General features: G+C 45.4%; 1 protein-coding gene across 1 annotated transcript in view; it reads left to right on the forward strand.

Annotated features, from left to right (window-relative positions):
• Nucleotides 1-24443, forward strand: part of LOC119401294 (uncharacterized) — a 48469-nt gene extending 24026 nt beyond the window's left edge. The window contains exons 3-13 of the mRNA XM_049417388.1: nucleotides 1512-1632; nucleotides 4829-4916; nucleotides 7252-7346; nucleotides 10867-11043; nucleotides 13085-13178; nucleotides 13280-13381; nucleotides 13559-13724; nucleotides 17901-17983; nucleotides 19740-19871; nucleotides 22285-22396; nucleotides 24257-24443. Coding sequence (XP_049273345.1) covers nucleotides 1512-1632; nucleotides 4829-4916; nucleotides 7252-7346; nucleotides 10867-11043; nucleotides 13085-13178; nucleotides 13280-13381; nucleotides 13559-13724; nucleotides 17901-17983; nucleotides 19740-19866 — 1053 coding nt within the window. The 3' untranslated portion in view covers nucleotides 19867-19871; nucleotides 22285-22396; nucleotides 24257-24443. The remainder of the gene's footprint in view (nucleotides 1-1511; nucleotides 1633-4828; nucleotides 4917-7251; nucleotides 7347-10866; nucleotides 11044-13084; nucleotides 13179-13279; nucleotides 13382-13558; nucleotides 13725-17900; nucleotides 17984-19739; nucleotides 19872-22284; nucleotides 22397-24256) is intronic.
• The last annotated feature ends 1641 nt before the right edge of the window (nucleotides 24444-26084 follow it).

Genomic DNA, 26084 nt, shown 5'->3' on the forward strand with positions numbered 1-26084 from the left:
CACAGAAATCTTGATTTCTTTTCGTATTTAATTGGAGGTTGAGTTGCTCATTGAGCTTTAGATACAAACAGCGTTTAACGTTTCACTGCCGCAACTGGCTCTTTTCTTTCCAGCATCCCAGACTCTGGAAAATGTGACCTTTAAAAAACACTAGGAATAAGACTTTACAAACTCGGTCGGCTCTCCCAAATGCTGCACACAAAAAAAGATGAGGTTGATAGAATAAAAACATTCAACAGGCCTCTATAGAAAGTTGAAGGTATAGTTGCAGCGTGACAGTTAAAAGAAGTACGATTTTGAGTATATCATCAACATTGCAATATTTCTTTTTCTTAGTAAAATATCATCATTTTTAAGAGACAGGACGTGCGAACACGGACACAAGAGAGAAGTCAAGACACCTGTCTTGACAGGGCGTGCAAACATGGACACAAGAGAGAAGTCATCTCTCATGTGTCCGTGTTCGCACGCCCTGTCTCTTTAAAGGAGTACTGACATGAATTTAAAAATTTTTCGGGTTGTTGCTCTAAATGAAAGCACGGGTGTCGAGAACCCTAAAAAGAGTGTCGTGGTGCCTGGGGATGCATTGCATATATTTTTAATACCGCTTCTTTCAATCAGCAGTTTCGGTTTCGGTTTCGAGACTGCGGCTTCATAGTGACGTGTCAAGTCTGCCCGTGACGTCACGGGCAGACTGCAACCCACGAAATATGCACCTGCTGTCCTTTGCTGTCAGTCGAACGTGGTTCATGATGAGTGAACTGTCGTCCAGTGCCTCCGGCAGCGATTTCTGTGATTTAGGCTGCATGCGGAACCCAGACTTTGCAAACCAAGTGAGCTGACTTGAAACGTCATAGGGCTCTCCATGCGGTGAAGCTGCCTTGCAGATGCTGGGAGATGAAAACTTTAAAATCAAACTTAAATATTTATACGTGTTTCCCGGATGCGGTGTGGGGAGAGCGTTAACACTACATGCCAAGGAAACCAAAAACGTCCGTTTTGCTGCACTTCAAAATTGTGTCAGTACTCCTTTAACATGAATACTTACCAACTAGCTCAGCTCACTGTTATTTTATCACTTTGAAGAACGAACCACGAGAATGAGTGTTTTAGATAATGTAAAGCTATAGAAAACCTGTTGACTAATATTTGCATCACCAGGGCAGACCGGAAAGCCTTTAATGTTGCTTTAGTAAATTAATAATAATATCTGGGGTTTAACGTCCCAAAACCACGATATGATTATGAGAGACGCCGTAGTGGAGGGCTCCGGAAATTTAGACCACCTGGGGTTCTTTAACGTGCACCTAAATCTAAGTACAAGGGCCTCAAACATTTTCGCCTCCATCGAAAATGCAGCCGCCGCGGCCGGGATTCGATCCCGCGACCTTCGGGTCAGCAGTCGAGCGCCATAACCACTAGACCACCGTGGCGGGGCGCTTTAGTAAATTGCATCTTACTTGTTAGCGCTTAACCATTTGCTTCTTATAAGTCTTATCTCACTGTCGCAGGGACGGAAGAATCCTCTGACAGCAACGTCGGCCGATGAATTTCAGAGTGTCGACACAAGAGGTGCCCTCTGCACGCCCTCAACGTGCACTGAACAAGACATGACTTTCATGATCCGATCCAGTAAGTTGCACTGGCTGAAAATCAACGTTGCTTGCGTCATAGTTTCGCTGCGCGAAATGTTAACGGAATGTGTGTGCTTCGGTAACGATCTCATCCGAGAGACGCCAGAGACAGAAAGTATTGTGTGCACCGAGAGACAGAAAGTATTGTGCGCGCCAGGCTTTCATGAGCTACACAGCGTTGCGGATGGACCTATGTGTGAGTGCGCCAGGATATTTTGAGACGACAAATTTCATATCACAAACAGAAATAAAGGAAAGAAGTGTTAACTTTAAGGGCTCTTTTTCTTTGTTATACACAATAATAATGAGCACTAACAGACAATAATGCGAAGGAAAGTATAGGGGATGTTTTTAGTAGCAAATGTAAGGAAAAAGTGAAGAAAGAAAAGCGGACGAAAAGATAGCTGCCCGCGGCAAGCTATCTTTTCGTCCACTTTTCTTTCTTCACATTTACCTTACATTTGCTACTAAAAACATCCCCTATACTTTCCTTCGCATTATTGTCTGTGAGTGCTCATTAATCAACAGAAATAAAGACGCTTCATGAACCTATGTTCTTTAAATCAGCGTCGCTAGCAGGACTCGGTGTCTTCAGCTCCGAGTCGTCTAGAAGACTGTGGGCGTTATTTTTTATTTTCACCACGCTCACATTATTTCTGGTTTCGTGAATTCCGCTGATTACTTCAGTAAGCAATAAGATTGTGTTTCATTGCTGTTTCAGATAAGCATACTAAAAGACTCGGGTAGGCAAATAAACATGCGTCTGCAGTGTGAAGTTGCAGAATGTCAAATGTTGGTCGTCAACGCGCTACTCACCCTTTTATCTCGTGTTGAGCCAACCCTGCCTATATAGACTTCCCGTTTCCGTTGTCTTCGCATTCGTCAACACAGCATGCTCGTGAGGCCATATAGCGCGGACAGCTACGGCTCGCCAAGCGGTCGTCGGCTCTCCACTTCGCAAACTTCACAAAGCGCATTTGTAGTCACCACCACGAAAACGCGCATCACGCACGTGCTCTCTTCTTGCAGCGCGGCAGGCGTTCCAGAGGTAAGCTAGCCAGAGACGGAGCGCTAGGACGCTCACCAACGGTAGCACAGACGTTCCAGAGCGCGATAGGCGTTCCAGAGGTAAGCTAGCCAAAACTATAGCAAAACCACAGCAAAACCTTAGCAAAACCATAGAATAATAGAAAATACAGCTCCGCTCTGTCTTTCACCGTGCAGCAGCAACGCCATGCAAAACTAGTCGTAACGTTTGTTTTTTGTTTTTAGAATTCACGAAAGTTGCACGTAATTTCAGATGTTCATCATCGAATTTTAATGGCGATATCGAAACTGGACGCACCCGGCGCGCAGGAAACGCGGCCTCTGCGTTATGTCAGACCGGAACTACACGTCACAAGGAAGTAACGGAACTTGAATCAATGCGCGCCGAAGCAGAATCTGGTCAGGAAACTCGGCAAGTATTCTGAAATATATAGGTAGAGAGCTTATTATTTGGGCGCGATGTGGCGCCTATCTTCTTCGTAATTACGCTACAAACCGGCGCGAAAACCTATTTGGCCTGTCTGCAAGAAGAAGCGCTGCAGTGGCTGCCCCTGCGTTTTATGCTTCACAGAGAAAGAAAAGGTTGATGTTACTGCTTTCTTGCGCACACCTCGAAGGAAACAGATAAGCATCAAACACAACACCGAAAGGTAAGGCAATCCGCTGGTGCAAGTGAGATGAGTTGCCGCTTTTCACGACAATATAGCGGTTGCGACTCGCTTTCATTCAAATTTCGTCACTTGTCACAGGAAATTCCGATCTGACGCAACAAAGTGGCCGCACTTCCTGTGCGCTGGGCGCGATCAGTTTCGATATCGTCAGTAAAATTCGATTATGGTTATCTCAAATTAGGTGCAACTTCCGTGATTTATGAAAAATGGGTATGCCATAAATTGTTAACCACTACAACTCAACTGCCGTCAAGTCAATAATTAAAAAGTTAATTAACCGGTTTTTGCTAATTCTAGTTCGTGCCAATGTCATCATTTGCGACAAAGTATTTCCGCGTTGACATAGCTCTAAATTTCGTGCGCGAGAACGACAACAGCCGGCCTGTCACACAATTTTTATTTTAAAAACCTGTATTGTCTAAAAAAACATCTTCTATATGCCGTTCGGCAGGAGCTAAAAGTTTTTACAACGCTCTCAAGGCTTTCGCACTGCAGCTACAAAAATCGCAGTTCCGGCGCAAGGGCGAAGCACTGAATGCGATGGCAACAAATTGCAATGTTATAGGAAGTAAGGCAAGCAGCTAACTCTTTTGGATCCGATATCGCGTAACTCTACAAAACTTTGGTGTAAGGAAATACAGCCGCTCCAGGGAGAGAAGTGGTTTTCGTGCACTCTGTCGTCTCAACGCGAAGCGGTGAGAGCACAGCACGTCGAAGAGTATACGAGCCGTTTGCTGATGTCTGCCGAAATAGCGCGCGCGCCAGCGCTCGCGACCGCGCCCTTATAATCAAAGTTCGCATTTCCTGCTCGTGCGACGCAGCCCCCCCTCCTCCGGCATCGCTTCATGCTCATTCACCCGGCGAAAGACGGGCGGGGCCTTTCCTCTCTGCTTGAGGAGCAATCGAAGGCAAGCCTCGCACGCGGGGTGATGTTATCGCATGCGCCCTCCGTGCGACGGAGATGGCCGGCTCGTTTCATCTCCGCTTCAGCCGCGTTCGTCGTCAGCGCTCGTGCGCTTACGAGAACATACGATGCGCGGGACGACGTTATTGGCTTGCACTTTATAATGAACATGACGGCGACGGCAAAAACCCGTTGAGAGTGTCCATATAATTGGCAACAAAAAAACTGCCTGTATAAGAACGCATAAGCCCCTTTCAAATCGTTGTTCGTGCCCATGGCTTGCGGCTTGATGACATGCGCTATTATCGTTTGTTCACCCGATCGGATAGAGACATGGTTCATTTTTTATCCATCAAAATGGTAGCACATGCAAAGACGCCCAAGTAAGAATTATTCTCTTCCCGCGCCTAGACTGTATGCCTGACTCGTCTTCGATAGTTGGTGTTAGTCATGTCAATACGGCTTTTCGTTAAGGGTTTATCATTTCTAAAGGAAGTTTTCAGTACAGCACTCCAGAGGCACGTGTTGATTATGAATTTTCGGCTCATCCATTCACATGCTTTTTTTTTCAGTATTAACCCTGTATGGTGGAAACGCCACAGTGGTTTCATGCCGGACGGAAGATCCGAAGACGCTCAGCACAGTCCACATCATTTGCTTGTAGGTATCGATCGCTTCGCTACTGATTTCTTTATGTCCATGCCTATATTTTTATTCAATGTGCGGAGCTATAAATAGTGCTGTAAGGCAGAATGCCTTGTCAATCTTTGTTACTTCAGTATTGCACTTGAATCCACAATATATTGACAATGCAATTACACTTTACTTTGTTTCCCATGCATATAACGTGCACACTACTGGTTATACAAATGCCAATAAGCAAGACACTGACAGCAAGCGGCTATAAGCAACTGTAAATAGTGTATGACACTCAAAGACCGCTTGTTCACTTAATTTTACATTTGCTAAAGGCAATCCTAAAAATATGACGCCAATAGGTATTTTTAAGTACTTCTCAAGCATTATACCTTCAAAGGTAGGTCAAATTTGCTTTGCTATTAATGATTCGCAATGCAAATGGCTTATACCAGGGGTCGGCAACCTGCGGCCTCCGGCGCGACGTCAGAACGCTCCCCCACCCCCCTCTCCTTGCCACATATTATCTGAACGCCGACATGGTAATTTAGACCACAAATGGTGTTTTTACTTGCAACTTGTTCGTAAATTGCAGCTCTGTGACATGCGTCGTGAAAATAAACATCATTTCGATATTTCTATTTTTATTGCATTTTTGTCAATTCGTCGAATTTTTTTCTCTTTGCCTGCAAAGCGCCCCCCGCCCCTCGTCATGCGGCCCCCGCCATGGCGGCTTCATGCCACTCGGCCCTCCGCCTCAAAAGGTTGCCGACCCCTGGCTTACACCATTGCCAAAAAGAAGGAGCTTGATCTAGCATTACACTTTGTATCAAACCATTGTGGAATTGCCGGGAATCACGCTGTAGATGCTTTAGCGCTCGAGAAACATAACGCCTCGTTCCTCTATTTTGTGTGTGTGTGTGTGTGTGTGTGTGTGTGTGTGTGTGTGTGTGTGTGTGTGTGTGTGTGTGTGTGTGTGTGTGTGTGTGTGTGTGTGTGTGTGTGTGTGTGTGTGTGTGCGTGCGTGCGTGCGTGCGTGCGTGCGTGCGTGTGCGTGCGTGCGTGTGCGTGTGTGTGTGTCAGAGAGAGAGAGAGAGAGAAAGGAACGAGCGTTGCGCTATTAACAAAATCTAATTCCCAATTCCAAGGAAAACATGGTTTAATAACAGGGCTCAGAGTTCGATATTATTCGGTATATAGATCCGATAATGAAACTCACCATGCCAGTCATGGTCGGACGCGCTAAAGAAGCAATAATACATAGACTACGACTGGGTACTTCCAACAAAAGTGCATCTTATACAGGATAGGAAACACAGGTTGCACTATTTCTTCATGTGAACAATCCTGTAAAGACATGGAACAGTTTCGTTTGCAATGTAGCAAATACTGGGCCTGCCTCCGAAACCTGCCGTGAAACCTAAGTCGTCCGGAAACCCTTGGGTGGCGCGGCCAACAGGAACATCACAAATACGGGCAGTACGTGCATTAATAGCCTTTTTTTTAAGAAACGAGAATCGTGGAAGATTATTAGAGATTTTAAAATAATTCGCAAGAAATACGATTTTTATGCTTTCCATTTACAAATATTCGGACATATCTATCGACACACACGCGACAACTATGGCAAGACATTCCCCATGATGCGTGAGATGGGTTCCTGTATGTTTATTGTTCTGTTTGTGGCATGTACTGCATTGGGCTTAGGTTTTGTGTTGCAGCTTGTGAACAGCATTGTGTTGCGTCCTTGTAGCTTGTGTGTCACGGCCTATAGGAAACTATACACGCGGGGTCATGTTGTTGGGCGTTTTTGTATCGCAAGAGCTTCGGCCTTCCCAGAGCGCTCCTTTCTTATCGCACGTCGGGCGAGAGGAGTAGCCTCTACGAGGCGCTAATAAATCCTTTCATACAGATAAAAAAAACGACAGCTCCTGCACTTCCGATTATTTTTCACTAATGTTTGATAATTGGAGTGTGCTGCCTACGCGAGTGGCACATCAAGGAGCTCTTCGCCTACGGAAGCCATCCATGAGCAAAAGTTAGCGTCGCTGAAAAAGCAGGTCCATCGACCGCATCCATTACGTAACGTAAGCCGTTCTGTACAAAAAAAGGGATCCTTATTAATATTTTATATGTTGCCATACACGCAGTATGTCTACAGTATGTTTACCTAGTGCACGCGACTCTATCGTAAGCTTACTCGTCGAATAGATTCTCATTGTTTGTCAAACACCGTCACATTGTTCACAATATGCCGTCGCACTTTCGCTAAAGCCCGATTTCTGGCGAATATACATGAAATATAGTCTGTTGAAATTTCATGACTGGTGTTACATTTTTGTTCAACGTTTTCTTACAGATCTATTCTTGGTTTTCTGCTACTGCTAGTCTTAGTCGGCACAATGACTGAGCTGATAATTATGAAGAGGTGTCCCAAGAAGACATCGCCGGCTCGTAAGCGTTGCTTTGTTAACTCTTTACTTTTCTTCACGGTGGTGGTCCTGAGGTGCTCCAAAATAGCCATTCACACTATTCAATGCATGCTCCTGCATTTGTTGTTCTCCATCCATCCCTCCTTCTCTCTCTCTTATCAGGTTGCGTAACAGTAATAAAAGTGTCCTATTTGTTATTAAGATGTTCTCTTGAGGTGTTGTTTTATTTCGTGCGCTTCTATATTTTTCAGCAACTCTATAGCAACTCTATATTTTTCCTACATGTGCAATACCCCATCCGCCCGGCTTCCAATAGTCCCAGTTTGACGCCTCTTAACCACACTTAAAGTATGCCTCTTCTGTCGATGTTTGCAGTCCTCGCAAGTTTATCAAATACAGATAATGCCGTGCGCAATTTATGCACATAAACTGCGCGCCGTTGAATGTAGCCTTGTAATATATTGAAGTGTTTTCGCAATAGCCCCAGTGATCTAAAGCAGCAAACAAGACAACATTGACATGTTTTGTACTGACGGTGGAACACTATAGGTGGCGTTCGTTATTAACAGGGGGAGTGGGCGAGGAGGACGAAATCTAGGATATAGATATCAGAAAGGTGGAACGAAGACTCCTGTAAACTGACACCTGACATTTTGTTCCGTCTCTGGTGTGGCACAGTGCGATTGACATTATTCGTGCGAAATAAAACAACAGTTTTTTAGCCCAAAGGTAAAGCGTACGATGGTCGAGTAACACAGAAAGTGATAAGTGCACATCTAGGGCTTACAAATATGCCAGGGATATGTTAGAGTAGAAAGGAAAACAAAATGCAGCCAGCTTGCAGTAGTGGTGCAAGACTAGACTAACAGCGGAGCTTGTGGCCGACGTAGATTATTAGCAAGGTCTTAATTGGCATGGTGTTAACTGGCATGACCTAATTAGCACGGTCTTAATTAGCATGTTCTTCTCTCTCTCTCTCTGTTCCTGTCTGTCTCTTTTTCTATCTCTGTTTCTTTCTCTCCTTTCTCTTCCGTTTATCTGTTCTGAGCAGCTCTTTTGTTTTCTTCAAAAGGTTTTCTTCAGAAGGAATTGAAGAAACGCCTACATTGCACGTCCATCCTCTCAACCTCAGTGGGTGTGCTGGCCACAGGCCTTATTGTCCGACAAGTTATTAGGCGATACAGAAAAATGCACTGCAGTAAAACTTCATTTGAACGAACTTCAAGGGACCTCAGGAAAAAGTTTGTTAAAGTGAAAGTTCACTTAACTGAAACAGCTATGTTCCAGCTTGCTTTTACAAGCTAAAGGAAAACATTAGTCGTCTTAAAAGAAATTTCAACCCATTTATTTGTCATGCTGCTCACTTGCGTGTGAATCATGCTTATTATGTATCTTGTGAAGAATGCAGTAATTCCTTGCTATACTTGTTCACGTAACACTGCAGTGGTAATGAATTGAGTCACTGTGTCCAAGCTTTTAGAAACCTTCCCCGGCACAACTCTTTTTGCTGGACAGCAAAGGACTTCAGTTTCTCCAAGCACATCAGTTCTCTAGCTGAATTTTTTGGTGCTTCCTCTTCAAGAGTTACGTCTTCCTCCTCTTGTTCCGAGGTAGTATGGACGCGTCAATTTTTTTCGGTAGTAAGCGTTGAGCATGTCTCGACCTGATAGTCACAGGCATAGGTCGGCGAACTCACTCATGAGTCGACTCACTCAGACTCACTCAGACTTATATCGAGACGTGAGTCTGAGTCTGAGTGAGTCCGGGTGAGTAAAGTTTTTGTGAGTCGGAGTCCGAGTGAGTTCGGTTGGGAAAAATTTTGGTGAGTCTGAGTCCGGGTGAGTTTGGTTGAGGAAACTTTTGGTGAGTGTGAGTCCGAGTGAGCCCTAAGGGCGAAATATATTGCATGAGTGAGTCTGAGTGAGCTCCATATTTTTTGCCGACCTGTGGTCTTATCAACTCAAGTTCAGCATCACTAGCAGCCTTATGTCGGCTCACGTTTATACTCACGTATACTCACACATAATTCAACGCACTACCGTTCATACGTCAGCTCAATATTTATTGATCAGAGGCATGAGTTGAGCAGGGAGGAGGTGCCTTGACCTCCCCCCGCAAACTTTTTCACGGGAAGTTACTGATAAAAATATCACGTGCGAGTCATCTCTTTGAATAAATTGGTCCTTATTTAACTGCAAACTCAGATAACTCGTCTTTGAAGGTACGAGATCAAAATGCGCTAAGTAGCGCACCGATTATGCGAGATATTGGCGTTAAAGAGCATTGACATTACGGTCGAAAAAGGCTAGTTATAGGCTAGCGGACTCATGAGTCGACTCACTCAGACTCAGATCGAGCCGTGAGTCTGAGTCTGAGTGAGTCCGGGTGAAATATATTTTGGTGAGTCTGAGTCTGAGTGAGTCCGGTTGAGAAAAATTATAGTGAGTCTGAGTCCGAGTGAGTCCGGATGAGGAAAAGCTTGGTGAGTTTGAGTCCGAGTGAGCCCTAAGGATAAGTTATGTTTCTGAGTGAGTCTGAGTGAGCTCCATATTTTTTGCCGACCTATGGTCACAGGTGACATAGTCCTCAAAAAGCAAATGCATCGCTGAATTGTCGGAAAGTACCAAATCTTTCCGACAATTCAGCGATTAGCTCCGGTGGTGCGTCGTTGGCGAAGCTGATTGCAGAGGCCACGGTAAGACTACACTGCACAAAGTGCGGTTGCACTCGTTGAAGTGATCGACATGACTTGGGAGGCATTAGATGGCGTCACAGAATAATGTTAGTAGAACTGAAATGTCTCTGCACTGAATTTCGTTAAACTGAAGTACGTTAGCATTGCGGATTTAAAAGAAGTTTGTACAACTGAATAATTCGTTCGATTGACGCTCGTTCAAGTGGTATTTTACTGTATATCTATCCTCATTTCTCGAACGTACGTCGCCGAGAGCAAACTGTCTTTTAATATAGTCAATCCTAAAAGGAAGAAGAGGACGAAGAGAGCGCGAGCCGGCCGAATTATTGCGTTGCACGCGCTAGGCGCAGCTTAGTTTTCTGGTCACGCGAAACGGCGAAACGAAAAGCTTAAACAGCTTCACTGGTAAGAATCGAGGCACCTCAGGCCGGTACGTATTTATGATGTTTAGTCAATGCCTTGAGCTCTTATAGCACATATGTAGCGTTCGCACTGCCTTCAGAGGGTTGTGAACATGAGCCCTTTTAAAGCTCCACTAAGGCATTGCAAACTGCCAAGAGCGTACTCGCGTACAACAATGTTTTCCTTATTTTATTAGTGTGTTGAAATATACAACATCCAAATCTAGCCGGCAACTAGCGAAAAATGTGTAACTAAATTTACGCATTTTACCCTGAAAAACATTCGCATCAGTTATACAGCTTATTAGATGTTCGTGTTACTATCTGCATTGCTCAAAAATAACTTTGCATAACTTGACAAAGTGTAGCTGCCGACCGCTTACTGTTGCTTGATAACCTTTATATCACTATGTCTATTTTCTTTGCCTCTTGAAACCTTCAAACAGGTGGGCCACTCAGACTCATCTTGTCCTTCTCGGCGATCACGAATACATGGTACTTGCTACGGACCGAAATAAAGCCAGAGCGCAAAGCACTCGGATTCATGGCTGGCCTGAAGGTCATTATGGCATTCTGGGTTGTACTTGGCCACGCCTACATACTTGTACCGACCGGATTCTTCCGTGAGTGAATTTTTACCTGCAGCAGAGAGCAGTGACCAATTTATAGCAATATACGCCGACAAACGAATGATGTCGAAAGTCGGCAGTTCATTTTAAGTAGAGCTGAGTTTGGGACTGCCATGTTCACTTAAGAGGACGTTTTCCTATCAAAAGTATTATTATGACAGACCTCTCGGAAGGTAACTCATTTTTTTTCGCCCGAAATTAAGCACATGTTTTAGTGACCAATGAAAGCATAGTAGGCAGTTTACTTACTATTCGAAGCTGCTAATTATTGAGTGTTTAGTCGAGAAGCTTAAAAACATATTAGTCTTACAAAGGGTGTCCTGACAACGATATATGTTAGAAGATGCGAAGCCTCGACGCTGTGGTAAACTTTATCTTTCCTACGTTTATCTCCAGCTGATAAGCGTTGTGCTGCTCCAAAATTCATACTGGTTTAAATGTTCCAGATTCATCCAGCATGCCTCCTAAAGTAGAGTGTACATTGCATAATGTAATTTCATTTCGAAGTTACTCAATGACCCCTTTTTGTGCAGGTGTTACGGGGTCTCTCATGCCACGAGGACCCTGTTGTAGCATCTTAAGGCAGCTTAAGAAATAAAATTATAAAAACAGAATAGCTCGCGCGTCTGAATAAATGACCAAGGTCTTACAGAAGTGCTTCATACCATTCATTTTTTATATAAGTGGCATGCACCGTACGTGGCGTCGAAAAGCGGGTAGCTCAGCTCGTTATTTCGCTTGAATACGAAGTTTGACTCGGACACATTTGCGTTCCTCGATACATGTAGACCATTCAGAAAAGCCTTCTCACTCTAATTCCCGTTTCTTATAGCTCTAGTTTCATGCAGACTTTGCCGACGAGCAGTCTCAGTACTTGAGTTTTATATTGCAGTTTTCCCGGGTACTCTTCAAGCGTATTCTGCTTTGTAGGAAGTACAAACCAACAAAGCGCAGCGACCAAGCTCACCTTTAACTGTTCTATTTGTTTGTTTGTTTGTTTGTTTGTTTGTTTGTTTGTTTGTTTGTTTGTTTGTTTGTTTGTTTGTTTGTTTGTTTGTTTGTTTGTTTGTTTGTTTGTTTGTTTGTTTGTTTGTTTGTTTGTAAGGGGGGCATAAAGTTAGGGGAGGCTGCTGGACAAGGGCACAATGGAGTTCGGATTCTTGGATACGCGAAGCCGCGTTTCTCATTTCTTTGGTTCGCATAATGCAAGCAGCGCTATGAACTCGCTTCCTTATGGATATGTATGGAAATAGGTAAAGACGACGAACATAAGACCCCTTATGAGAAACATCGAATGTGCCCTGTATGAGTAAGTGTCACGGCAATAAATGACAGGTCACGTCACTTTGCTTGTGTCGCGGTTACAGCGCTGCCAAAGTCCAGGCTGAAATATGTAGGTCGAAGAGAATAACCTAGTGTTGCGGAGCCACTCAGAAAGATGGCCTAGATATTTACACGGACACCGCTAAAGAAAAAAAAACCTATATCCAAAAAGGAGGCTAGCAGTCGTAGTGAGCAGAGTTTTGTGCTGTCAGAGACGAGTCTGGACATCGAAAGGGACACGATCCGTACATAGTGCAAGCCCGTGTGTGTGTGTGTGTGTGTGTGTGTGTGTGTGTGTGTGTGTGTGTGTGTGTGTGTGTGTGTGTGTGTGTGTGTGTGTGTGTGTGTGTGTGTGTGTGTGTGTGTGTGTGTGTGTGTGTGTGTGTGTGTGTGTGTGTGTGTGTGTGTGTGTGTGTGTGTGTGTGTGTGTGTGTGTGTGTGTGTGTGTGTGTGTGTGTGTGTGTGTGTGTGTGTGTGTGTGTGTGTGTGTGTGTGTGTGTGTGTGTGTGTGTGTGTGTGTGTGTGTGTGTGTGTGTGTGTGTGTGTGTGTGTGTGTGTGTGTGTGTGTGTGTGTGTGTGTGTGTGTGTGTGTGTGTGTGTGTGTGTGTGTGTGTGTGTGTGTGTGTGTGTGTGTGTGTGTGTGTGTTAAACCTGACATTTAGAGCATGAAGCACTACGCACAATCACTGCGATTCATGGGGGCTATTTTCAGATTCTGTTTACACCATGGAGTACATGACATGGAATTTCACGTTCCAGTTTATCATCAATGCTTTCCTCAGCGTCACAACATTCTTCTTCATTAGGTAAGGAATGTGGATGTTGTACGTACTCTAATACGGGCGCTCGAAATTAGTAGGCGGGCGGTAAAGCCTAAATTATTTACTTATCACATTTTCTTTTCTAGCGGCTTTCTACTTTCGTACCTGACAACAGAATCGCGGTCATCTGTCCTAAAGAATAATTTGTTACTCGTTTACATAAGCCGAGGAGTTCGCCGTTACATCAGGTAAGGTGTCTTGATTTATATAATGTTTGAAAACTTCCTTTCTTGTTCGAAAATTGTGGTATCAAAATATTATTTATGCTGGTGACGCCGAAACCTGACATAGCGTGACGTCATATGGTGACGTCATCACATTTGCGCGCAAATGCTATGGTCTCTCATCAAAGTATGGCTACACAGGCTAACCATTCCAACGTTGGTGGTGCTGGTGGCGGGATTCTTGCTCCCTCTCACGGGATCGGGGCCTGCAGACGAGGACGCCTACAACCAGCACATCAGAAGTTGCTACCACAACTGGTGGAGGTTGATTGTACAAGCACAGAACTTTGTCGAGGAGGGTCAACTGGTGAGCAGCGGCCTCAGAACCACATTTCTCTGTATCCTTTTGTCGTCATGCCATAAAAAAAAAACGTCATCATCAATCTGTTCTGATGGATAAATGAGGTTTGGAAGAGTGTTTGTAGGATAGGTTGAAGTTGTTGTGTGTGTAATTTTTTGCGTCACTTTTAACTACATATGTTTCCATAAACTTTGTTCTCATGGTGTAATCTTTTACAACTTTCTCGCAAAAATACTCAGGCATATTCTCATTCCGACAAGAGTACTGACACCACATACTGACGATGAAAAGAATAATTCCTTAATTTGTAATACGCCGGACAAATTGCTGCAAGTAATGAAAAGAAACAATAGTTGAAGAATGGTAAGAAGGCGAGCGAACATAAAATGATTCTTCCGAAGTTATCTTAAGGGGCCCTGCAACATTTTTTCAGCATAGTCAGAAAAGCCTGCCGATCGGTAGTCGAGGCTCCTGAGAACATGTGAGCCAAAGATGACAGGCGGTGCGCAGCACACGGCCTGGAATTTTCAATTGATTTTCAAAGTCAGCTATAAATCGCTCGCTCATCTCTCGACAAATGATGCCATAACCCGAAACGATCGCATCATAAACACAAAGGCCATGGCCATTGGCTGATTTGAGCATCATGAGCTGTATAGTTACCGCGGCCCCTGCGGGATGGCGCGACGTGGCCGCAATGTATTCTATGGTGCTACAATTACACACAGTATAGAATTAGACCAGCGCTCTCGCGAGCACACTGAAAGTAAGGCATGCGTTCAAGGTAAAAAAAAAAAAAAAAGAAAGCGCTCAAGATCATGACGCGCGCTGACGAACGGATGTAGCTTCTTGCCCCCTTGTCATGTCCCCCTCCCTCCTGCGTAGCTTTCAGCGTGCTCGCTGGTACAAAATGTGAAAAAACGTTTAAAGAGTGCGACGAATCCCTGCTCGTATTTGACGGACTTAAACATTTTTGCGGCAGTCGATTCGTGAGGCAATAAACTCCTGTAAAGAAGTAATTCGATGAATACCTGGAAAAGTGTTGCAGGGCCCCTTTATTAGCGACCAAGTTCCAACGCTTCATGTAAAGGAACCTAAAAACCTAAAAGGCGGTCATGTGGCCTTAGCAGTTAGTATTATCCGTTACTCTCAACGACAACTGGCCCGGTTGCTGCGGAAAGCATGCCAGTGATTTCCTGGTGCTCTAATGGTTTCATGGCTTATTCACACGGGCTACTGGAACAAGCAAAGAAAGTTTGTGCACTCTCTAAAAACCTCCAAATTTGTCCCGCCTATACGTCCTCTTCAGCCTACACTGTAGCATTGCCACAGTGTCGACCTGCGTCACACATCGTTATCCTGCTTTATTGCGACAGCGATTATATAGACATTCTCGACGGGTTTTTGCCGTCACCGTCACCTTTATGTTCCGTATTAAGTTCAAATCGATAACATCGCTCCGCGCACCGTATGTTCTACCCGCTACTAAAAGCGTGCGAACGCTGGTGACGAACGCGGCTGAAGCAGAGGTGAAACAAGCCGGCCACCTCCGTGGCACGGAGGACACATGTGATAACATACCCCCGCGTGCGAAGCCTGCCGTCGATTGCTCTTCAAGCAGAGAGGAAACGCCCGGCCTGTCTTTCCTCGCGCGAAGAATCAACGCCGGGGGAGGGGGGCGGGGGCTGCATCGCTCGAGCAGCAACTGGGAACTTTGATCATAAGGGCGCGGTCGCGATTGCTAATAATAATATCTGGGGTTTAACGTCCTAAACCACGATATGATTATGAGAGACGCCGTAGTGGAGGGCTCCGGAAATTTCGACCGCCTGGGGTTCTTTGCATCTAAATCTAAGTACACGGGCCTCAAACATTTTCGCTTCCTTCGAAAATGCAGCCGCCGCGGCCGGGATTCGATCCCGCGACCTTCGTGTCAGCAGTCGAGTGCCATAACCACTAGACCACCGTGGCGGGGCCGGTCACGATTGTTAGCGCGCGCGCTATCTCAGCAGACGTCACCAAACGGCTTGTACACCCTTCTACGTGCTGTTCTCTAGCCGCTTCACATTAGGACAACCGACTGCACGAAAGCCGCTTCTCTCCATGGAGCGGCCGTACTCCCTTACATACAGCAACGTTCTACAGCAGAACTGTTAAAGACGAGCTCAAACGGGCGAAGTATCGTCCGCAACCTAGCGAACGAGGGTGAAGAGGAGGAGGGAAGAGAGTGAAGTGTAGCATAGCCATGTGTAGCATAATATAGCAAGGGGGTGGGTAAGGGATGTGAGGGTCAGGAGGAGGGGAGAGTGTAAAAGTATAGCATAGTCGTATACAGTATAGTGTAGCAACGTGTGGGAAAGGAAAGAGGGGGTGAGGAGGAGTATTTGAGAGTGAGGAGGGAAAGAAGGAGAAGAGAGGTTAAAGCATAGCATAGCCATGTATACTACAGTATAACAAAGCGTGGAAAAGGGAAGTGGGGGTGAGGAGGAGTATGTGAAATGACAACGGAGGGTATAGCATAGTATAGCGGCGCAAGTTGGACGTTGTAGACATGAAAGTGGTCAAGTGGAGGGGAGGAGTGGTGAGCGGGGAGGAGGAGCAACGGCCCACGTACCTAGTAGGGCGGTGTCGGGCGTGGGAAACTTCAAGTCGATGCGTGGAGGAGGAAGGTGTTAGAAAGGAAAGCGAAGGTGTGGAGGAGCGATGCGAGGGTTAGGGCGTGGAAGAGAGGGGAGAAGCTAAAGCATAGCATAGCCATGTATAGTTGAGGAGGAGGGGAAAGAGTAAAAGCTTGGCATAGCCATGTATAGTATAGTATAGGAATGGGTGAGAAATGGAAGTGAGGATGATGATATGAGGTTTAGGAGGATGGAAAGGAGGAGGGGAGAGGGTAAAGCATAGCATAGCCATGTATAGTATAACAAGGGGTGGGAATGGGAATTCAGGGTGAGGAGGAGAGAAAGCAGGAGGTGAGAGGGCAGAGCGTAGCATAGCCATGTATGGTGTAGTGTAACAAGGGGTGGGAAAGGGAAGTGAAGGTAAGGAGGAGGGTGGGTATAAAATAGTAAAGCGGAGGCGAGTGGAGGCGGGAGGCGAGTTGGAGGGTGGCGACATGCAAGTGATCGAGTGGAGAGGAGATTCCTTCCGTTCTAAACCATCCCCATGTTCGCCTAGCTTTGCATCACTTTGTATTTAATCGCTGAGGCTTCCCCTCAGCTCCGCTGTACATCGGCCTTTACGACGAGCGTTCAGTTGAAGCCATGCATAAATTGTAGAGTTCCGCGAGATCGGATCCAAATCAGTTAGCTGCTAGCCTGACTTCGCATGACATTACAATCGGTCGCTGTCGCATTCATTGCTTCGCCTTTGCGGCGAAACTGCGATTTCCTTTCGATCACAGCCGTTTCTCGCAGTATACGCCTGTTGACAGTTGCTGTCATTTTTTGTGTACTGAGATGATCATTCCATTCCGCGACAACAGAAAATAATGTCACAGTTTCACCGCAAGGGCGAAGCAACGAATGCGATAGCAACAAATTGTAGTGTTATAGGAAGTGAGGCTGGCAGCTAACTGTGTTGTATCCGATCTCGCGTAACTACAAAACGCTGGTGTAAGAGAATACGGCCGCTCGAGGGAGAGATGCTCTCCGCATAGCTACTTCACGTTGAGAGCGCAGCACGTAGAAGTGTATAGGAGCCGCCCGCTGTGATGGCTGTCGAGATAGCGCCAGCGATCGCGACTGCGCCATTAGATTCAAAGTTCAAAGTTGCTGCTCGCTGCCCCCCCCCCCTTCGCGCATCCCCTCGCGTCTTTTCATGGTCGTTAAAGACGGGCGGGGTGTTTCTTGTCTGTTTCGACGGCAGACCTCCCGAGCGGGGTGATGTTATCGCATGCACCCTCAGAACGACGGAAATGGGCCGGCTCGTTTGATCTCTGCTTCGGCCGCGTTCGTCGCCCTCGCTCGCGCGCTTTTACCCGCGTTTGAACATACGATGCGCGGGGGGATCTTATCAATTTAGACTTCGTACGGTAGGGAGATGACGGCAACGGCGACGGCAAAAACCCGTCGAGACTGTCCATGTAATTGCTGTCGCAATAAAGAGACACTTTAATCGCTTTGAGCGCCTTTATCTTGAAGCGAAATATTACTCTTCTCAGAATTTTCTTCCTGTCATTTCCAGTGCCTCCAGCACTTGTGGTATGTCAGCACAGACCTGCAGATATTTATGTTCATCGCTTTTCCGCTGAGTCTCCTACTCCTCAAGTAAGTAAACCAAAATAGTATGTATTAGATAATAAATGAAACGACCTGAAATGAACCTTTACCATAATTAGTGGCGTGTGGCACTTCGTAAGAAGGTCTCGTATATCTTGAATTACAAGTCGGAACAATGGAACGTACTACGTCACTCCCACAACACGATTACATAGTGTCCTGTTATGTAAAAATGATGGTGCGCTTAGAAACGCTTGCGTATGCATCACAGTGAACAGGCAGACTTGCACTAAAATCAAGTGTCGCAGTGCTCACATGGTAGGAAAAAAAGGAAGATAATCTTACGATGCCGCACGCATGAAATATGATGAGTGAGAGACGAGAAATGCAACCCCCATATCTTTTTGGGAGGTGTATAATGTGAACTGACGGTAAGCAAGTCAAATCTCACGAGCAGTGCTGAGGCAGTCGCACAGCCTACAGTTTATACATCAATGGACGCAGTCCACGTACCTGAGGTTGCAGTTTTAAGAGCTTTGTAATGGCCGTCTAATTCGACCGGTTACGAGCACTCTGTGACACCCGGGGACCTAATATATCTACTCTCGCATTAGAACCCCTGAATACTTTAACAATCAGGATTTTATGTATAAGTATTACACACACCGCGCCATCAAAACCCTACCACACGTTTGGCTACGTGTCAGCAACTTGATGTTACTGAGGTAGGCTGCGTGCTTGTTATTTATATTCGCATTACGAATACAGCATTGCCTTAGATTCCTTCATAGCCGTCATGATAACAAATGGTTACAGAGGGAACTTCCTCTTGCAGTTTGCGAAATACACAGGACGTCAGTGCAAAACAATATACGACCTATACGAATATTTGAGTCAATAACTTAAGTGCTTGTAGAAAGAGCTTATTTACAAAAAAAATGTCGGATTGCATTAGCCGGATGGCTGACTATTTACTACTTTCTTTAATTTGAGAACATTTTGCTGTCTTTTTCAAATGAAAAGCGTGCAATGAATGCTCACTTCAAAAGCATATTACAGCATTATAACAAAATCTCGATCTGTCTAGCAGCAGCCGCCATATTATAGCGCTGACAATATATGTTCCAGGATAAATTCGCGATAAATTGTGAAACAAGTTGTTGGTGATTGCAAAATAACAACAGGATAACGCCGCATGGCGGTTTATGAAGCTAAATAAAGAAGGCGCACATAGGATAATAATGTCGTCTCGGAGTTAAGGAAAACGTCATATACGTTGCATGCTAGCAGCTGCACTTACATTTCGTACTCGTAGAAATAGCAAGGGGCTTTCAAGATAGCGTTTCTACAACTGCACAAGGCGACGAAGTAACGCCGCATCAGCTCGACAATGCGAACACCTGCGGTCAGTACATTTTTCAGAGGAATATTTTTTTTCCCGCGCGACCACTTAAACGGCGGCCCATTATGACGCAGGCTGATTACAGCAAACTGCCTACTGTTGTTTAATTCATGAGAAAAGCTATTATGTTCTTCATGGTAATCAAATGCAACTCTCACATTGAGACGAAGCCTACATACGCACTGTTACCCTAATAACCAAGAGCCTACACAACGCGCTAAGATGATTCCCAATAGCGCTGAATTAACCCAAGCCCGGCACGCAGAAAAACTGGCCGAGCTCACGGCCCTGTTTATTGCGTGCGCAACGATGGTTCGTCGATGGGTCACGCTTCTGCTGTAATTACATAGTGGTCCTTTATCGACAAACACTTATATTTGCCGTCTTTTCTACGTGAATTAGATACCCGAAGACGTCTCATGTGATCGGCGCCATCGTGGCCGTGGCCTTATGCATCCTGACGTGTATTCAAATACACTCGTGGAACCTTTTCTACGCTTTTACCGGTGGATCAAATGACATGAGGTAAGTGAGGTGAAATGCACAGCTCTGCTTCGAAACGTTAAAAGCTCTAGAATGAAAACAGAGATTGCAGACATTACATTCATCACAAACAGCGCAACTAAACCGGGACAATACAAAGGAAGACGAGCACAGGCGCAAATTGACAACTCATTTCGTTGAAGGCGCGCCGTTGCAAGAAACAATGGAGATTAGAAAACAGTAAATGATCTAAGCAAGCGCGAAAGAAATTTTATTTCTCTATTGTACAGCGCGATCGATGTGTCGCTTACGGACTCCCTACCCGCTTTACTAATTAAAAAAATGCCTCTAACGTATCAAGAGCCAGTATTTCTGCACTACTTTAGATTTAGATTAAGATTTTAATTTATATTTTTTTTATAATTTCCCGTTTGCTAATCTCCATTGTTCGTTGTGACGGTGCGCCTGCGCTGCTTGTGGACTTTCAGACCTGTGACTCTGCCTTCATTAAAATCACTTGTCAGTTTACGCCTTTGTTCGTCTTCCTTTCTGTTGTGTGTTTCGTTGCCCTATTTACGATTAATTTAATGTCAAAACACCAACTAGCCAAATATTCAACCCTTTTAGAGACTATAGACCATACACGGAATACTTCAACAGTGGGCCCCTAAATGTCTCCGCTAAGTCTCGAAGGTGTAAACTGCACGATGGCAAAAAAATCTATTAGCCTGACACCTATGACACCCGGCTGCAGTGTGCACATAGCGAGAGCAGCTTCGGTGTTTGCGTCAGAAACTGAGCGCACGAAAGCTCCTCATTAAATGCGAAGCAAGAAAAGGTAGACGACCGAAGAAAAGAGGTGAATGTCGCAGGGTTCATGACAAAAGTGGAGACGGGGCCGTGGAATCCAAGATGGAAGAACGAGAGAGGAATGCCACTTGTAGGCGCTGTGAAGGCAAAGGAAGAGGAGACAGCCCCGCACGCTTCCTCCCAACATTCTTCTACTATATTTCGCTATCATACCCCCCCTCCCCAACACCGCGCCATGCTGTGCCAGTTGGTGCATAGCTACTTGAAGGACGTGGCGAAAGGTTACAAACGAGAAGAACAAAGAAGGAAAACATGGGCTAGGTCTGCGCATGTCTTCAAAAACCTTCATATTCTGATTACTTCCGAAAAATAAAATTAGTCGTTATTGGCGTTCTTTCTGTCCCGTCTTTTTTCCTTCTCCTTTGTAACCTCACGCCACATCTTTCAAGCATCTGCATAGCATTCAGCGCATAGCCGCAATTTCCGACCATACCTAGTGACTGCGATTAACAGCAGACAGACAGCCTGTCGACTAAGAATAGCGAATACATTGCGTCGCGGTTACTTTTTTTTATGCCCACTGTTAGTTGGTCCTTTATTGAAGCACTGCATTAATAATATCCCACTTTCTTCAGCTTTCTCAATTGTTTGTTCATGTTTATGAGATGATGCACATTATTGCAAGAAAAATTTTTTTATTACGATAGCAATTATATGGACACTCTCGGCTGGTTTTTCCCGTCGGCGTCGCCGTAATGGCCTGTACATATATATATATATATATATATATATATATATATATATATATATATATAAATAAAGCCGCAAAGAACAATAACTCCGAGGAAATATTTTCCGATGCGCGCAACCGGGATTCGAACCTGCGGCCCTCTGCTCCGCAGCGCGCGGCGTTAGACGATCCGGCCACGGAGCGTACATCCTTCAGCATTCCAACGGCGAGCTATTTATATACACCATTTTCCGCTGGCGGTGCCCAGAGCTCGGAGGTGCTCCAGCTTGTTCTCTTTCTTTATCACCAGCGAGACGGCGCGAAGGGCGCGCTTTCAAGGTCGTCGCCCGCTCGATTTTCACCGGAGTTGCGATGCGCGCGCGCCTCCTACTTATACCACCTGTACTTTGCCCTAGGGCGTGGTCGCCCGTGCGCGCGCGCTTATGTCGTGAGGAGGGTGGTTTGTACGTCTTGTGCTTTCACCGCAAAATTTTGCGTTGAAGTTACAGAGCGCACGAAGGTCAGTGGCCGCGTTTGCGAAAGGAGTGAGCTGCTAGCTAAAAGAGCCAAAGTAGGGGCAGTTGGTTGTGCATAGTCGACACTTGCAGCGTGCTGCTCAAACGCAATGAAGTAACAGCTGTGACAGTTGTTAGTTCACGCTCGTCCTGTGTATACCTGTGCGTTATTTTCGAGCGTCCTTTATTTTGTTTGAGGAGCGCGCTGAAAGTGTCGAGCTGTGACAGTTGTTAGTTCGCGGTCGTCATGTGTGTGTTCTTTACGTAACCTTTGTGCTTGACTAGCGCGCTGGAAGTTTCGAGTTGCTTGCCGTTCTTTGCGTGACATTCCAATTTGTCGTTATCGCATTATTGCATCGCCCATGCGGTGAAACTGTGATTTTTTTTGTTCCTCCTCAGGACAATGCAGAAGACACTTTTTATACTTGTACATCCGGCCGTTCACCCATGTGGCCACATACATCGTGGGTATTCTCTGCGGCTACGCTGCAAGTCAACATAAGAATAAGCACATCCACTTGGTACGTCCGCGGGTTTGTTCACATAATCTACAAACAGAAGTATTTTCCGCGCAGTTTTAGCTAGCTCGATAGAAAAATAAAAACACAAGGAATTTCTTACGCATTATCGTTGAGACATGACGTTAAGGCATGCAGATACTTGGATCGCCAAATCATTTGAACAGCGAATATTCAAACTATACCGGGTAGTTTGCATTAAGTGTAATTATAGTGTACTGCCAAGGATCGAACAAGCATGCCAGAAAGCTGCGCCGTGCTTTTCAAGCGATGAAAAATTGCTCTCAAATCTGTTGAAGCCAAATAGTTCGCCCGAGCTAGCTAAAATAAATTATTCCTATTAACTTTATCGTGATCCGATGTTAGCGAGAAACCCACAAAACCACACAGTATTGGTTTTTTCATTATTCTTGATGCGTCGGGAATATGTGAATTTTTTAATACTGTACGCCTTCGCGTAATTTCGCCTTTTCTACTTTGCTGCGTCGTTGTCTACACGTAAGGGTGCAAAAATCACAGTGCCTTCTCTGACTCTTCTCTGACTCTGACCTTAATTTTTTTTATCATCTGGCAGAAGCCTCGCGCTTTTAACACTTCAGGGGGTTCGTCCGGCTCATATCGCCTCGCTTAAGAAATAATGATACGTGTACCGCCAAGTGTTGCCTCATCACAGTTTCAAAAATTCTCGCAGGACTACGAGCCTTGAACGCCCCTGTACGGGAAAATATGCGCTTCAGCTTTGCCCACTGCCTGACGTTTGAATACGAGCTCTGTGGCCGAATTCACAAAGCTTTTCGTTCGTAACTCTGCCAAACGGCTTAGCCAATGATATGTTCAGCTTTCAGATAGGAGGAAATGCTCTCTTGCAAACACTTCTAGCACAAGACGATGCGGGCCCTGGGTTCTTAAGCCAGTACCACGGTTGAAAGATGATGATACAGCTAGAGCAGAGTGTCGCTTACGTTCCACCCGGTGACTGCTCGCTTGAATTTCTTATGCCCAAAAGGCTGCAAAGAACTATTATGTTTACATCAAATTTTTAACTTCCCGGGGCATGAGCAGAGGTGTACTCAGCTTGGTTCCACAGCATCAAAGCAGCCAAGCCGACGCAACCTCACTCGGCTGAGAAGGAGAGCGCGCGCAACGTTCTATGCGTTATGCTGCCATCATTAGTGTTGTGCGCACGCACACTAGAGCTCCCGTCAGACGGCTAAGAGAAAATTGCTAGGGTACGCTGGTCGAAGCAAAGCGGAGAGGCCGCTCTAAATCTGTGTTGAGTAGAGTTACTGTATATGAGCATATACATTAACTCTACTAAAGGTAGTACTACCTTAAGGTAGCAAAGTTGCGCATAGGCCTGGCTAGCAACCACAGCTTTGCGGTGAAGTCGCACTCCATTTTTGCAGGCGACATGCCTGCCGTGTCACCGATTCACATGTCTGGTGAGTCGAAGACCGGCGATAAACATTGATTATCGATGTCTAGTGTTAATTCAGTTCGCTTCAGCGGCGGCGTCGAGAAATACAAAAATTGGTCCAGGCGTCAGCTTCTCCGCAATGCATGGTTGCTAGCGGCGTTTGGAAGACAGAGGCGCAACTCTGCTACCTAAAGGTAGCACATGTTGAGCCTTGCCCAGTGACCTGAGGCACTAATGGAGCTGAATTCCGAAGTGAAGCATGCCTCCTCGGTGTCTTGGAAAGAGTGAGACAAATACGCCACATACTCGAAGCTGTTGCGCGTATGCGAATAACAAAATTTAGCAAATGGTTTGAATAATCAGGCAATCATTTTTGTATTCAATTCTCACCGCATCATGTAAAGTCGCTTCTCGTTCACGCATTCAACGCATGTATGGGTGCTCAGATGCTGCAAGCTCTCTTGTGGTGCTTGTCCCTGGTTCTTGTCTGCGCGGTCATGTTCATCACTGTGCCCTGGAACCAAGGCATGCTTCCTGAGGACGTGACCAACTCCATCTATGGCGGCTTCCACCGAATCGCCTGGGCTATCGGATTCTGCTGGCCAACGTACGCATGCGCAACAGGAAGAGGTGGTAAGAGGCACTATATGGCTCCTTCATAACTCTCGTCTAAGACCTGCATGGTATCTTCAGAGGGTCTTCATTGAAAGTCAATATACTTTCAGAATATTCTTCAACATAACGCTGATAGAACTTACTTACTCGAAAAAGCTTGCATCTTCAGTAAAGGACAAACCGGGAAAGCAACAAGTCTGTGTTCGAGTCTGTGTATTGCTTACCATGAATTAATGTTCCTTAAGTGAAATACAATTACGTGCGGATAAATTATGAGAACGTGTTTCAAAAACAACATCCAATACTTCGCGTGAACCTGCCTATGGGCTGTACGAGAATGCCGAACGATGCATTCTAAGGGAAGCAAGCACCGCGAAACGACAAGGACCGCACCATAAAGTGCCAGGACGTGTGCTACTTGCGTCACTTGTTCCCCTTCCAAATAGACAACTAACAATGTCGCCTATATCGATTGCACACGTTCTAATATTCGTTCTTTCAGCCCCGCACAAGGTAATAATATAATAATTTTCGGGGTTTAACGTCTCAAAACCACGATATGATTATGAGAGGCGCCGTAGTGGAGGGCTCCGGAAATTTCGACCACCTGGAGTTCTTTAACGTGCACCTAAAGCTAAGTACACGAGCCTCAAGCATTTTCGCCTCCATCGAAAATGCGGCCGCCGCGGCCGGGATTCGATTCCACGACCTTCGGGTCAGCATTTGAGTACAATAACCACTAGACCACCGTGGCGGGTCCCGCATAGGGTAACAAAACAACAGAAAAGTGGACAGGAGAATCGCTGGTCTAGCAACTGGAATTTTTATTTCGAAGCAACAGAACATGTGGGGATTATTTGTGAAAGGCATGTAAATCGCTTGTGAGTAAATCGTCACGCATTCATGCGCAATCGATGAATGCGATCTCTTCGTTTGACCGATCGGAACGGATGGCTGAATGAAACGGCTGCCTTATACTGAAGATGCTTCAATCATTGTAAAACTTCACGATCAGCGCACACGGGAAATTGCTGAGGTATTTAAAACATTTAAGAAAAAGAAATGTGTATAACTAAATGTAAGAACGGATAGTATTCCAACTCGCCCGCCTTTCGTTCATTATCCAGTACATTCTGCATCCTTCTATTGGCCATTACTTTCTAGTACTAGTGGTCATGAATGTATCCCAAACGGTATTGAACGCTGGCAATAATCATGCTATTTTATCTAGGCCCAAGTATATATAATACCGTCACAGTATTGAAGTTTACGTACAAAGCTATTATCGCGGGCAAATCTGCAATTTTGGAAATCAGGCCTGTATTCCCAAGAATGTTCTTACGCTAAAACTTTTCGTAAATACCATGGCTAGCCAATCGTGATGATGAAATCAGCAAAGGCGGTTGGCGAACTGCAAACGTTACTTGAGAAATAAAAGCTTTGCGGCCAATGCCTTGGTACAATACGAGGATTTATTTATCACCACAATCAGCCGACAATGGCCGGCTGATTATAGTGATCACGTATAGGGAGAGCGCCGCTCGGCCCAGTGACGATACGTAGAAAGAAAAAGAATTGGAATGGCATTGGGGTATATCCTTCAAAGCGAGACTAAGCTGAGCAGAGCCACTCCTTCTACCGCTTCGCTATTAGACATTA

This window comes from Rhipicephalus sanguineus, chromosome 1, assembly GCF_013339695.2.
Source record: "Rhipicephalus sanguineus isolate Rsan-2018 chromosome 1, BIME_Rsan_1.4, whole genome shotgun sequence".
Classification (NCBI taxonomy): Eukaryota; Metazoa; Arthropoda; class Arachnida; order Ixodida; family Ixodidae; genus Rhipicephalus; species Rhipicephalus sanguineus.